This window comes from Saimiri boliviensis, chromosome 8 (assembly GCF_048565385.1).
Source record: "Saimiri boliviensis isolate mSaiBol1 chromosome 8, mSaiBol1.pri, whole genome shotgun sequence".
In the NCBI taxonomy this organism is placed as follows: domain Eukaryota; kingdom Metazoa; phylum Chordata; class Mammalia; order Primates; family Cebidae; genus Saimiri; species Saimiri boliviensis.
The window spans coordinates 85838889-85852901 of record NC_133456.1 but is presented as its reverse complement, the minus strand read 5'-3'; the positions used below and the strand labels follow the sequence as shown (position 1 = coordinate 85852901).

Genomic DNA, 14013 nt, shown 5'->3' with positions numbered 1-14013 from the left:
CTGAAATGGGGACACATGGCTGGTGAGCTCTAAGCAATGTCCCTAGCAGAGGTGATGAGATGGGAGGGCAGAGGGTGCCCAGCTGAGGTCATGCTGCTCAAGGTGGCCTGAGATGCTGGGCTGTCCCCCCAGGCTTCCTCTGCCACGTCCCCTCCACATTCCACCATCCTCTGTTTTCTGACATCTCAATCTCACTGGGATGCAGGTGCATGTTCAGTGAAGGACTCTAAACTGTGCTTCTGGGGCATCTGAGGTCTGTCTTCTTACTGGCATTTTAAAAACCACAGATCTGGCCCATGGAAGAGTCTGGGGGCATTTTCCCCTCACCCAGGCCTCAGCGAGGTGAAGACAATGGGTACAAATTGCTGCATCCTGCCTACCTGCTCAGATCTGCCCAACTGCTGGCATTGTGGAAAGGGGCTCAGCCATCCTGACCACAGATTCAAACCCAGCATGTGCATGATCACCTTATGTTCTCTGGGACTCTTGGTCAGGACCCTTTCCTCAGTTTCAGCCTCAGCACTTCTTTACTTTAGTCTCCTAATTTCCCAGAACATAGCTCAGTTCCATTGTTCCTGCTGGGAGGGGCCAACATAAACTTAGGGGACCCCCTAGAAAATAGGTTTCACCTTCATGAGCAAGTAACTTTCAGTCTTGACCTAAGCTCTGTACCTGATTGGCCTCTGAGAGCTGGAGGGAGCAGGGCTACCCTTAAAACTCAGGGAGTGGCCATCTGTCCTCTCATCTACCTTCTGGGATTCTGGAAGTTCTGAATGTCACAGCTCCTCTCCTAGAGCTTGAGGAAGGAGACAAAGGCTGAAAATGTGAAAGGGGGGCTATCTCTGAGACTAAGTGTGGTGACAAGTAAGGAGTCAGTTGTGCTGGGACCAGAAACCTGGGCCTTTGGATCCGTGCCTGGCCTAATGAGACTTGAGCTTTTTGTGTGAGCATCCCTCCTCTGTTCTGAGAGACATTTTTGGCCTGGGCGGTTAGTCTACTACACTGAGGAGAGACCAGTGAATAAGGAATCTTATTTCCAAGAAGGAAGAAGAACCAGAACTCAGACAAGATGGCAGGTCTGGGAGCACTGGAGAGCAAACTCATAATAGTTGATTTGAAGCCATGAATCTGGCTGCCTTTCCTAGAATCTCCTCTGCCCATGTCTTAGATGAATCTGTGCTGGGTGGATTTTCAGTTCTACTCAGTGGAGTTGACAATATTGGAAGGAATATGTTTGGGTGGAGATTTCTACTCAACACTGGAGAGATGAGGGACAAATTGATGCTGGCTGCTTCTACCACTTGAGGGTGGAGACTCAGCAACATGGTCAGCATCCTTGGCTTGGCACAGAGGGGAAGGAGGGGCTTCCATGACATGATTGGACAAGACAGACTGGGACAAGACCCTGGAGATGGAACAGACAGAGCCTACCTGGCCCATGCAGGCCTTAAGGATGCATGAGGTGGCTGTCAGCACAGGGTGTGGACATAGAAGGCACTCAATAACTATTTTGTTGAGTGAACAAATAAACAAACAAACAAAAAAATGTGGCCTTAAGAGCTCCTCTCCTGGCCTGCAAGGGGATTAGGCTTACCTTTTTTGTCTTTCTTCTCTTCTTCTTCACCACCAGCCCCCAGCAGTGTAAAGATGATGCCAGTCTGAGAATTCACACCCACAGCAGTCACCAACATTCTTCCTGAGCCCTCCATCACGTGGGTCCCTGGGAAAGGGCACAAAAACCTAGTTACCATTGCATGGCTGAAGCCCTCTCCCCAAAGAAATGAAGAAATGAAGTCTCAGTTAGCTTCTGGGTCTTTGCCTGCTGAGGTCATGGGGCACCACCTATGGTTAAGATTTACACTGTGTGTGTGGAGGGCCCTTTCAAGATGCTTTCACCTCAGGAGAGTGCTGGGCTTGAAACACTGTTATCTATCAGTTCTCAGGTACCCCAAACAGCCCGAGGCCCACCACCTACTACCTGCCCTGGAGGGTCACTTCTTCCTTCTGTCTCCTTCTCTCCACTCCTTCCCCACCCTTACAGACGTAGACCACAAACTCCAGGAGTGTCCTGGAGTCCGTGATGCCACTATACGCATTACAAAAATCATAGATTTTTTTCTTTAGATTTTTTTCATATCACTTTACAGTTATTGCAGTATTGTTGGTGCTCATCTCTATCTTATAAATAAGGTGGTTATGCAATTGCTTGCTAGATCTTGTTATTCAGTTTTAATAAAGTACACTCATCACTATACCACACATTTTTTTCTACTTATGCCAATATAATTGATTTCCTTTGTGATCCAATGCATTTCATTTTATGTATTTCAAGGTTTTATTTGGAGTCAGGGTGGCACATGATGACACTAGACTTCCCAGGGGTCTATGCTGCAAGAAAAGTTAAGAACTTCTTTCCTAGAACTTTACATTTCTCAAACTGGGTTCCAAAGAGCCCTGAAATTCTTTCTGGGGGCTGGAAGGGTGGCTATGGGGGGTGAAGGAGGCCTTTGGTCAGGATTGGCTCTATTTTTATTTATTTTTGGGGCTTCAGTGTCAGCTTTTGTTTGATGAGAGAATCTTGCTGCTGGCAGTCTTTCTACCATGCAGGCTCAGAGAGCAACTTGTCCAACAGCAAGCAAGGGCTTCAGAGGGAGGATAAACTGCAGAGGGGAAAGAAATGTGGTCTATACACTCGAGAGAATATTATTCAGCCTTAAAGAGAAAGAAACTTGAACACAGGCTACAACATGGATGAACCTTGAGAACCCTGCAGTAAGTAAATGAGCCAGCCATGAAAGGAACATAAATTCCATATGACTCCAGAATGTAGAATGGTGAGTGCTGGGGCTGGGGAAGGGAGATGAAAGTCAGTGTTAATGTGCGCAGAGTTTCAATTTGGGAAGATGAAAAGAGTTCTGGGGATGGGTGGTGGTGACAGTTGCACAACAATGTGAATATGTTTAATGCCACTGAACTGTGCACTTAAAAGTGGTTAAAATGGTAAATTCTATGTTATGTGTATTTTGCTAGTAATATAATTGTAAAAATTGGAAAAAAAAAAGCCCACTGAAGCCATGGCCTCACTGGGGAAGCACAGGTGGCCCCAGGAGGGCAGCTGGGACCCAGTCTGGGAAGTGGACAGCAGCTACGCCCACCCAGTGCTAGCGGCAAGGGAATGCGATACTGCTGGTCCTTTGTCCTTTGACTGGTGCTGGAGGGATTTGGATCCTGGAAGGTTGGCTCTCCAGGCACACATTTTTTTTTCCTGTTTTTATTTTTTGCTACTCTGATTAGAAAGCTCTCTATCATGCAAGACACACTACCTTCTCAAACAGGGGAGTAAGAATTCCACCCTGGCCTAGCTAGACAGTATCACAGGGTCCCTGACAACCACGACAGTGATTCTCTGACATGCTATGCCTTGCTTCTTGAACTCACTTCTGCTTCTTAGAGTTCTTTCTGTCCCCTTGTGACTGGGTGCCACGTCTTCCTCTTTTCAGCATAATTTATCTCTCACTGTGTTTTGGTTTGCTTCAGATTTGAAGTCATGTCAGGAAACTCATTAGGATTGTATCTAAAGTAAGAGTTGAAGGGTTCTGAGTCAGGACCTGAAGAGCTTTCCTTAAGCAAGGAATCTGTTTTTACTTTTTAAGTGGCATCACTCATCTTGTCCCTTTCCTTCCAGGATCTGAGCAATATCCCAATGTTGTGTGTGTGTGTGTGTGTGCATGCATGTATGTGTATGTGTGTGTGTATGTGTGTGCATGCAACACTCTAGCCTCTTAGTCTTCAGGATCTCAGGATCTCAAAGGGCTTTCAGAGAGACAGACACTCTCCCATGATCCCTTTCAGGCAGGCAAATGTCAACCTGTCCATGCACAGATGCAGAAACCAAGTCATGAAGGATCACACAGGGGGTGTGCAGAACCCAGCTCTCTGATGGCAAGCTCTTTGGCCATTCCCAGGACAGAAGGACAGTGCTTTTTATTCCCACTCAGCATGGCACAGTGGGGACAACAGAATGAGCTCAGACACTGGCTCCAGGCTGAGGATCCCAGGCCTGGTGAATTCTCATCACAGGCAGACCTTGGAGCACCCCTGCTCTGTCACCCTGATGAGGCCCAATAACGGGATCTTGGTCATTATAATAACTTGCTGACCAGTTGTCTCCCTGGGCACTGGCTCAGCTTGTGAGGGGGCTAGAAGGAGGGGTTGTTACATATCAGCATTAGACAGATGCTGAGAAACTGAGGTCTCATGGGGGGTATCACTGGAGACTCTTCAAAGGAGAGCAAGGAATATACTATATTGCATTCACAGAGCATAGAAAGCAGTAACAGCCACCCAAGCTGACTTCTGCAGAACACCTACTGTGTGCAGGGCATGTGCTTCCCTCCATGCTCAATGATCTCATCTAGTCCCTAAACTGGAGGAAACTGAGGCTCAGAGTGAAGGGGCGGCCTGCCGAGTCACTCTGCTGGTGAGGGGCAGAGCCTGGACTCGAACTCTCTGCTGTCCCCGAGTCTGTTGTCTTTGTTACCTTCCACTTTGCTCCCGGGGAACAAGGTCTCACATTCTGGTCTGAGACACATCAGTAGAAAGGTTAGTTGGAAATGAAGGCTTTGGTTCTCTGGCTTAGGTGGCAACCAAGAGGCTGCTCCCCACCTCCCAAGCCAAGGCAGGATGGAAAAAGATGCAGGGGGCCAATTTCCACCCAAGATAATCAGTCCCCCAAATCACCTTCTAATCTAATCACTCCCATCACAGCAAGGAGCTGGCAGCTCTATACCCACATCCGGAGGCAGGGAGGTGGGAGGAGGATGCCAGGTAGGGGGCTAGGCAGAATGTACTCCCTTCCTAGCCCTGGAAAAGCCCCAGGGTGTCCTCCAGAGCCCAGCAATAGCCAGGGCAGGGGAGATGGGGTATCCGCGATCCCCTAGTCCTCCCTCCCTCTGTGCTCTGGTGTCCCCAAGCCTCTGTTCTTACCTGTGTCCCCCCAGCTCCAATCCCCTCTCTGAGGGTTTGGAGGGCTTCCTGAGGTCAAACTCTTTCAATCAGCACTCCCTGGATAAGACCTCAGCCTTCTTGGGCCCTGGACACCGAGTCCTGTCTCGTGGGCTCTGCCCTTGGAGTGTGCGCAGCTCACTGGCCCTTGGTGTCAGCCCCCTGGCCTTTGCTAACAGTGACCACCTGAATGCCTTTCCCTCACCTCTTGCTCAAAGCCTCCTCCACAGGATGAGTAGCCTTCCTACTCCAGCTAGGGGTGCCCTCCTGACTCCCACTAGGGGACTTCATCTGTCTCCTCTGAACCACCCACAGTCTCCTCTGGGGGTACTTACAGGCCTGGTTCCTCCTGACCATGAGCCCCCTGAAGGCGGGGTCTTAGTGGGAGTGTCCTCTGGGCCTTCCCCGCACAGCCGGGTTTAAAGTTGCAACTCCGGCACAATTTTTTGTACTATTTTGAACTTTCCAGGGTATTACATTTATAATTGGAAATACCGACACCCCAATAAATCACCTTTATGTTTTGTGGAGGGTCACATTCATCCCAGCTGTATCCCCTCCTCCCACACCTCACTGGGCTGTGCCCTCTCCTCTCCCAAGCCTTCCTGCCAGGGGAAGACTCCGAAGGACTGGGGCATTCCCTAGCCCATTCCCCTGGGGCTCCACGGGTGCCCTGCAGAGGGCAATGTCTAACATCAGGGCAGAAAGAATTCACAGCAGAGCAACAGACAGCCAAGTCAAAGGGCGGTAGGCTAAACTTCTCAAAGGACGACTGCAGGGTTTTTGGGTAGGGGCAGAGGTGGGAACTCCCTGGGGATGGAGGCCCTGATAGGGCCTTGTGGGACCTCACTGTCCACAATTCCTTGGGCAGCGCTCTGTTGCCTCCACCTCCTCTAACTGCCCAGGGAGCCCTTCAGAATACACAAGCATGGGGAGGGACATAGAGTGAGCCCTGGACTGGGAAGACAGCACCTGGGACCTGGTGTCTAATTCTGATTGCTGTGTGATCTCTCCTCTCTGGACCTCAGTTCTGTGATCTGTAGAGTGGGGAGGGAGCTGGCTTAGGTCACCACATCTCAGCAATAGTGTCTTGACACTCTGTCCGAGAAAGACCAGCCTACAGCACGTCCTGGGTAGGGTAGACAGCTACATTCTGGGAAGATGAGAGTATGGAGGGAGCAGCAGAGGCCTGTGTGGACAGAATGACTAGATGGCGCCCCCTCCCCCCAGCTCCACAGTCCTTCACTGGACAGACAGACATGGTGGGGTGTCAAGTCCACACTAGGCTCTGGGGCCTGCAGGAGGGCTCCCCTGTGGTCCCTGCCTTCAGGAGCTCACAGTCTAGCTGGGTTCAAGGAGAGCAGATAGGCACACAGATCCATAGCAGTGCAAGACCAAATCAAGCCAAGGACATGGTAGGCCGGAGGGGGTACAGCCAGGCAAAGGTGGGAGGTGGCCCAGTGTGATGGCAGTGGCTGAGGAAGTGCCTGAGGGGAGGGCGACAGAGCAGAGTCTTTGCTTGGTGTTCAGTAGGGAGCCACTGAGAGTATCTTTGGCTGGAGGGGGAGGAAGGAAGGGAATATCTTTTGAGCATTCATGATGTGCCAAGTCCCATCTGAGCCACTTTTTGCTCAGCTGCCACAGTCTGTCAGGTGGTCAGCCTCACTTCATTTCACAGATAGGGCAACAGCTCAGGGAGTCATCTCTGCATTCAGCCCAGGAAGGCAGAGCTGGGATGGGAGCTGGTATGTGGCTCCAATCTTGTGCTCTTTCCATCTTGTGCATAAAGATGGCGGGAGAGTGGTCTGGGGCAGCCCGAGGAGTGAGACGGAGGCCGGAGCGTGGTGGGGAGCTGCCAGCCATCCCATGCGTGGGGGGGGAGAAGGGAGCCCAGGCTCAGGGGGCACTGTGGTTTCTGTAGATGGGACTGTCTGTCCTGTCCTGCCCAAACTTCTGTCCTGGTCCTGTGGAGGGGATGTTCCTTAGTCTCTGACCTGGTAGCAGAGAGTGGCCAGGACCTTCCCAGCTGCAGGCTCAAAGCTCATGCTGGCCTTGGGCCTGTCCTGAACAGCAGGAGTTGGCTCTCCCTTGCTCTGAGTTGGTCTAGGTGGTGGCAGTCTTGGGGTCGAAGCCTTCTGTGGTGGCTTGTGGGGTATGCTGAGCCATAGGTAGAATTGGGGGGCCTCCTTTTACAGAATGGGGTTTCTGAGCCCAGAGAGGGTTAATGACTGAAGTGGCAGAGAGTGTAAGACAGTCGGGGCTGGAATCTAGGGTCCCCTGATCTCCTGGGTGTGACCTTCCAGGCCTCTCTCTGGACAGGGAGAGGGGAGAGATCATCTCTTTTGAAAGAGTTCCTTCAGTGGGGAGAGGCTGTGAAGAAGGGACGGAGGCCATTTCTGGGGGCTATCATCTGCCTCCAGGCACAAGCACCAAACAAAGCCAATATGACTCCCAGCCCAGACAGTTCTTCCATTATTATGGTTATTAATGCAGTTAATGACACACACTCACAGAGCACGAGGTAGTAGGCAAAGTGTCCTCCTCACAACAGCCCTGTGAGGTAGGTTTTAGCACAAGCTCAAGCCCCAGCCCCTCCGCCCACCACTTTCTGGCTCAGAGAGCTTGAGGGATGGCCCAGGGTCACACAGCTGTGAGTGGTGGAGCTGGGACTTGAACCCGTGCTCTATCCACTACACCCCACTGCCTCTCATGGAGAAGAGGCAGGGTAGTGTAATGGAGAGAGTGCGGGCCGAGTAGCAGACTGGGCCTTCTGCAGTCACGGTGTCGTCCTAGGCTCCCTGGAGGCGGTGGCAGTGTTGGCAGGTCCGGCTCTCCCGTGCCTGGCCTTCTGCTTGGTGGGGTGGGCAGCAGGCACTGGGATGTGGGCAGAGTCTCAAGAGGGTTTACCGATGTCCTGCAGGACCTCATGCTGTTAGCGCTCTGGCTGGCAGGGGGAAGCGGGGAGGGTGTGTTAGGGTCTTGCAGGGGCTGAGCCATTGGGCCAGCTGGAGCCAGGCCTTGCTGTTTTTTGAAGACAGCTTGGCTGTCCTGGCCCCCTGGCTCCGCCCCTTCCACTGCCACACTGATGGCATCTAGTCTAGCCCTGCATTTCCCAGTGGAAGTTACTACAAGGTGTTTTGAAAAGGCCACACTGGTGGGAAATAAAGTCCATACAGTCTTTGGAGGCAGGCTCCTCCATGCGGGCTATAGGAAGAACCTGGGGCTGGGGTCTGGCTCTCACCCTGCCCTGCCCTCTGTGGGCCTTACACTTCTGCTGTGGGCCTCAGCTTCCCCAGCTGCAAATTGGGATAAGACCAGGGTCCTCTAGGGATCACTGAATCCCCTGAAATGCTGCAAGATCAGGAGTCTGGGCATCTGTTCCTTATAAGAGGGATCACTGTGGAACTCTCACAGAAGTTCATGACATGGAAGGGTTTAAAAAGCAATGGCTTTCCACAAAGACAATGAAAAGATGAGGTGCTGATCCATGTGGAAGGAGACCAAAGAGGCAGGACGTCCCAGCGGCATGCAGGGCCCCACACGGATCCTGGCCTGCAGAATGCTGCAGGGACAACTGGGGGAATGTGACTATGGATGGCACAGCAGGTAATGGTACTGCATCAAGGTCAAGTTTCCTGAACTGACGGCTGTGTTGTGGTTATGCATGAGAATATCCTTGCTCCTGGGAGACACACCTGCAGCATCTAGCGGGGGAGTGCCACCACATCTGCATGATGAGGGGAGAGTGAGATTTGTCAGAGAGCAGAGCGGGCCAAAGGTTAGCAACAGCCAAATCAGAGGGAAGGGCGTGCCGGTATTCTTTGTACCATCCTTGCAACTTTTCTGAACGTTTGAAATCATCTTAAAATACAAAGCAAAAATAGGCCTAGGTTTCAGAGTTTGCACTCCAGGTCCCACCCACATGTGGCTTGATCCACTGGGACTTTAAAAAAATGGGAATTTCTTGCCAACACTTAAACATCGAGAGCTTGGGCAGGAAAATGTGGACTTCTGGCTCCTCTTGCAAAGCCAGCACTGACGTCAGATCAGGCCGGTGCTACAGGAGGCAGCAACAGGAGGCAGCTGCGGTCTGGGTTTGGCACCTGTGCTCTCCCTGCCTGGCCCTGCAGACACAGTTTGCAGTGTCTGAACATTTCTATTCTGTCCTGTCTGAAGATACACCAGACACCAGCTTGTGTCTGCTCGTCTGTCCTTGGTGGGTAGGAAAGTAGGGGGAAACCTGCTTGCTCTCTGGGATTTCTTTGGTGCCCTGAGTATTAAGGTTATCTGAGTCTTTACGAAGGCTGGTCTGCCCTCACTTGTCAGATGGGAAAACTGAGGTTCTGAGGGGCAGAGGCCACAGTGGGAGCCACTGGAGGGCTGGAAGCTGGGTGTTCTGTCTCCAAATGCCACATTCCTTCTATGCCATATAGCACCTCCCACCTACAGGGTTTGTTTGCAGAGGACAGGCCCACATGTGTGCATGTCTGTGGTCCCCACAACAGCCCTGTGGGGTAGGCAGTGGGGGTCCCACCAGCTCCCCCATTCCACTGACACATACACAGAAGCTCAGAGAGCTGAAGGGACCTGTCCAGGGTCATGGTTGGACCAAATGACCAGAACTGAGTGTTTTCTGCCCTTTTCTAAGCTGAACCAATGCATGAGATGACACTAGGGCTTTCTGAACAACCATAAGGACCCACAAGTGCCCCCAGCCTGGCCCCTCTGTGTTCCTCAAGGACCACCAGATGGGAAGGCCCAGCAAGGCCTCCTTGGACATGTAAAGGGCCCATGGTATCTGGTCATGCACAAAAATGAGAATTCAAATGGCTGTTATACAGGGAATTCAGAACACTGGGAAGAAACGAATCAAGGAACACCCCCTGAGGGAGGCAGGCTGCTGCAGGCTGACGGTGGGAAGGAGCTGAATGATGGAGAGAAAGGAGGTAGCCCAGAGAGGTGGGAAAGGGGAGACACTGAGATGAAGGATAAGAGGGGGAAACGGACATTTCTGGAGGTTCCACATTTCAACACAGCCTCATGAACTGGGGCTATGATCAGAAAGGGGGTGAAGCTTGTTGAGGGTCCCTGGCTAAGGAGGGTAGAGGTGGGACTGGAAGTCAGTCTGTCTCACCTCGAGTCCAGGCCCCACCCATGGGATGGGGAGAGGGACCAGTCCATCTTGAGCTTCCCTGCACAGCACTGTGCTGGGGATCCAGCCACAGCACATCATGAATGACACTCCTGTTGTCCTCCCAGGGAAATGGGCTCAGAGAAGTGAAGCCGTGTGTCCAAGGCCACATAGCAAGATCACTTGAGAGCTCAGGTCCTGTTCAGCCCAGCCTGGTGCTCTGCTCTTTCTATCACACTGCACAGCTTCTCCCCACTCGCTCTGCAGAACAGAGCCTAAGGTCTGTGGGGCCCACAGGTGAGCTGGGCACGACCTCCTGAGAGCTTCCAGCTTCGAGCTCCCGACTGCTCCGACCTGTGTGGGCAAGAGGATGGATGCAGAAACACATCCTAGTAGTGTCATCTATCTGCATGTGGCCAAGGATAGCAGGGCCTATAAAAGTGAGACCAATGAGATCTGGTTGGGTGGTGGGATGGTGGATGAATTTTGTTCTTCATTTTATTTGAGATATTTGTGCAGTGCAAAACTCAGTCACCATGATGAGGTTGTGCCTGTGTGGACCAAGCACGAAGTAGAGTGTTACAGGCTAAAAGTGGGTCCGAGGTCATCAGGGGTTGACTGCCACAGGGCAGTGGTGGCCAGGGAAGCCTTCATGCAGGAGGTGGGGATTGAGCAGATGGGAAGGAGTTAAATGGGCAAAGAGGAAGAAATAAGACTAGGAAGAGAACAGCCTCAGCCAAGGCAGACTGAAGGGAGCAAGACAAAACAGATAGTGGTAGAGGCAGAGTGAGAGACGGGGCATGGTAAATGTACTCTCAGGGCCAGGAGGGGTGCTGAATGCAGTGCCCACTCAGTGGGCTACTCTCCAATATCCCCACTCGCAGCCTGTCCACGCCCTGCTCATAGACAGTCAGTGACAAGGAACTCACTACCTTACAGGCAGACTCTTTTGTCCAATAATGGTTCTGACTGCTACAGATTTCTCCTTCCAATTATACTGCTTTCTAAGGAGCCAACTATGCCCCTTTCTCGGTTTCTCCCATGAATTTGAGCCGAGCCACACTCCCTTGCCCTGCTGACCCCATGCAATGGGATTCCTGATGCCAGGGCTTCAGGCCCGCCATGGAGCTCCGCTTTCTTCCTTTGGGTTCATCCTGTGTCCTGTGATCATCTTTCTGTATCCTGACTCTTGCTTTCTCTTTGCCACCCTCCCTGCACTTGTGGGCTCTAAGAGACTGATGGAACACTTTGCACATTGCAACAGGACAGAGCTCCGGGGAAGGCACTAGAAACTGTCCACCAGGACTTTCAAGATGGCCGCCTAAGAACAGCTCAGGACTTCAGCTCCCAGTGAAAGTGCAGAGGGTGAGTGGACGCCGCATTTCCAGACGAACTCTTATTGCCCACAGACCAGGAGATACCCAGGCAGAGGGGTCGCCAGCGTCGCAGTCCCAGCCGGTGCGGCTGTTTTGGCCCCCGCGGGGCTGATTCCGCCCGCGCGGCTGCTGTGACCACTCCCTGTTGCTGCCGTTCTCCGTAAAAAAGCCACTGGTCTGGGAGCCCTCTTAGCTGGCGAGCAGAGCCTTGAGACGGCAGAATAGCCCATTCATCTGAAATAGCGAGTCAGGCCAGGAGATTCCTAGGCAAAAAATCCGCCAGGAGCCGGCGCCGCGGTTCGAGCCGACTCCGTGAGTCGCAGCACGGGAGATCCCGGTGCCTTTTCAACAAGCGACCGGAACGCGGGGTCGTTCAACTTAAAAGAAAAGACTCTGAGTCAGGGAGCCAGGTGATCAGGCTCGGTTGGTCCCACCCCTCCACCCCCAACAACAACGAAAACAAAAACAGTAATTGGAAACCCTCTGGGTTGAGCCCTTCAAACCAAGCACAGCTGAACCGGGACGGTCCGGCTCCGTGGGGGAGGGGCTTCCGCCATTACTGAGACTCTCCACCGCTACGGAGGCAGGCTGCCGTTGCCGAGGCAACCCGCCGTTGCCGAGGCAACCTGCCACAACAGAGAGAGTCCGCCATAACAGAGGCGGGGCCACCATTGCCCAGACAGTTCTAACTACGCCCATATAAAAAGGACTACAGGGAAGAGCTCAGGGCAGCTGGGCGGAGCCCACAGCAGCTCAGCAAAGCCCCTGCGGGCAGGCAGAGGCTAGGCGTGCTGCTAGCTGGGCGGGTCCGACCTGAAAAAAAAAAAATCAAAAAAGGCAGTAGTGCAACGGAAACTCATAAAGCTCCAACTCCCTGGGACAGAGACAGACAACAGGTGGATAAACCCACAAAAATGGGTAGAAACCAGCGTAAAAAGGATGAAAACTCCCGAAACCAGAACACCTCTCCTCCTAAAAGTGATCACAACTCCTCACCAGCAAGGGAACCAGACCGGATGGAGAAGGAGGGTGATGAAATGACAGAATCAGACTTCAGAAGATGGGTAGTAAGAAACTACAATGAGCTAAAAGAACATGTTCTAACCCATCGCAAAGAAAATAGGAACCTTGAAAAAAGATTGGACGAACTGCTGACGAGAATGGACAGCATAGAGAGGAGAATAAGTGAATTGATGGAGCTGAAAAACGCAACATGAGAACTTTGTGAAGCATGCACAAGCTTCAACAGCCGAATTGACCAAGCAGAAGAAAGGATATCAGAGGTCGAAGACCAACTCAATGAAATAAAAAGAGAAAGCAAGAACAGAGAAAAAAATCGCAAAAAGGAATGAACAAAATCTTCAAGAAATGTGGGACTATGTGAAAAGACCTAATCTACGTCTGATAGGTGTACCTGAATGTGATGAAGAGAATGAATCCAAGCTGGAAAATACTCTTCAGGATATTATCCAGGAAAACTTCCCCAACCTAGCAAGGCAGACCAATATTCAAATCCAGGAAATACAGAGAACACCACAGAGATATTCCTCAAGAAGAGTAACCCCAAGGCACATAATCGTCAGATTCACCAGGGTTGAAATGAAAGAGAAAATTCTAAGGGCAGCCAGAGAGAAAGGTCGGGTTACCCACAAAGGGAAGCCCCATTAGACTCACAGCAGATCTCTCAGCAGAAACCCTACAAGCCAGAAGAGACTGGGGGCCAATATTCAACATCCTTAAAGAAAAGAACTTTCAACCCAGAATCTCCTATCCAGCCAAACTCAGCTTCATAAGTGAAGGAAAAATAAAATCCTTTGTGAACAAGCAAGCACTCAGAGATTTCATCACCACCAAACCTGCTCTACAAGAACTCCTGAAAGAGGCTCTACACATATAAAGGAACAACCAGTACCAGCCACTCCAAAAACACACCAAATGGTAAAAAAGCAGCAACACAATCAAGAATCTGCATCAACTAACCAACAAAACAGCCAGGTAGCATCAAAATGACAGCATCAAATTCACACATAACAATACTATCCCTAAATGTCAATGGACTAAATGCCCCAATCAAAAGACACAGACTGGCAAATTGGATAAAAAGCCAAAACCCATCAGTGTGCTGTATCCAGGAAACCCATCTTACATGCAAGGATACACAAAGGCTCAAAATAAAGGGATGGAGGAAGATCTACCAAGCAAATGGAGAGCAAAAAAAGGCAGGAGTTGCAATTCTCATCTCTGATAAAATAGACTTTAAAGCAACAAAGATCAAAAGAGACAAAGACGGACATTACATAATGGTAAAAGGATCACTGCAACAAGAAGAGCTAACGATCCTAAATATATATGCACCCAATACAGGAGCACCCAGATACATAAGGCAAGTTCTTAATGACTTACAAAGAGACTTAGACTCCCACACAATAATAGTGGGAGACTTTAACACCCCATTGTCAATATTAGACAGATCAACCAGACAGAAAATCAACAAGGATATCC

The 14013-nt window shown here is 51.2% G+C and overlaps 1 protein-coding gene across 16 annotated transcripts in view; it reads right to left on the bottom strand.

The window, feature by feature from the left end:
- ATP2B2 (ATPase plasma membrane Ca2+ transporting 2) overlaps positions 1-14013 on the bottom strand; it is a 401304-nt gene that overhangs the window by 63646 nt on the left and 323645 nt on the right. For all 16 annotated transcript variants that reach the window (XM_039478690.2, XM_039478683.2, XM_039478686.2 and 13 more), the window contains one exon: positions 1595-1720. In XM_039478690.2, the coding sequence (XP_039334624.1) occupies positions 1595-1720 (126 nt within the window). The remainder of the gene's footprint in view (positions 1-1594; positions 1721-14013) is intronic.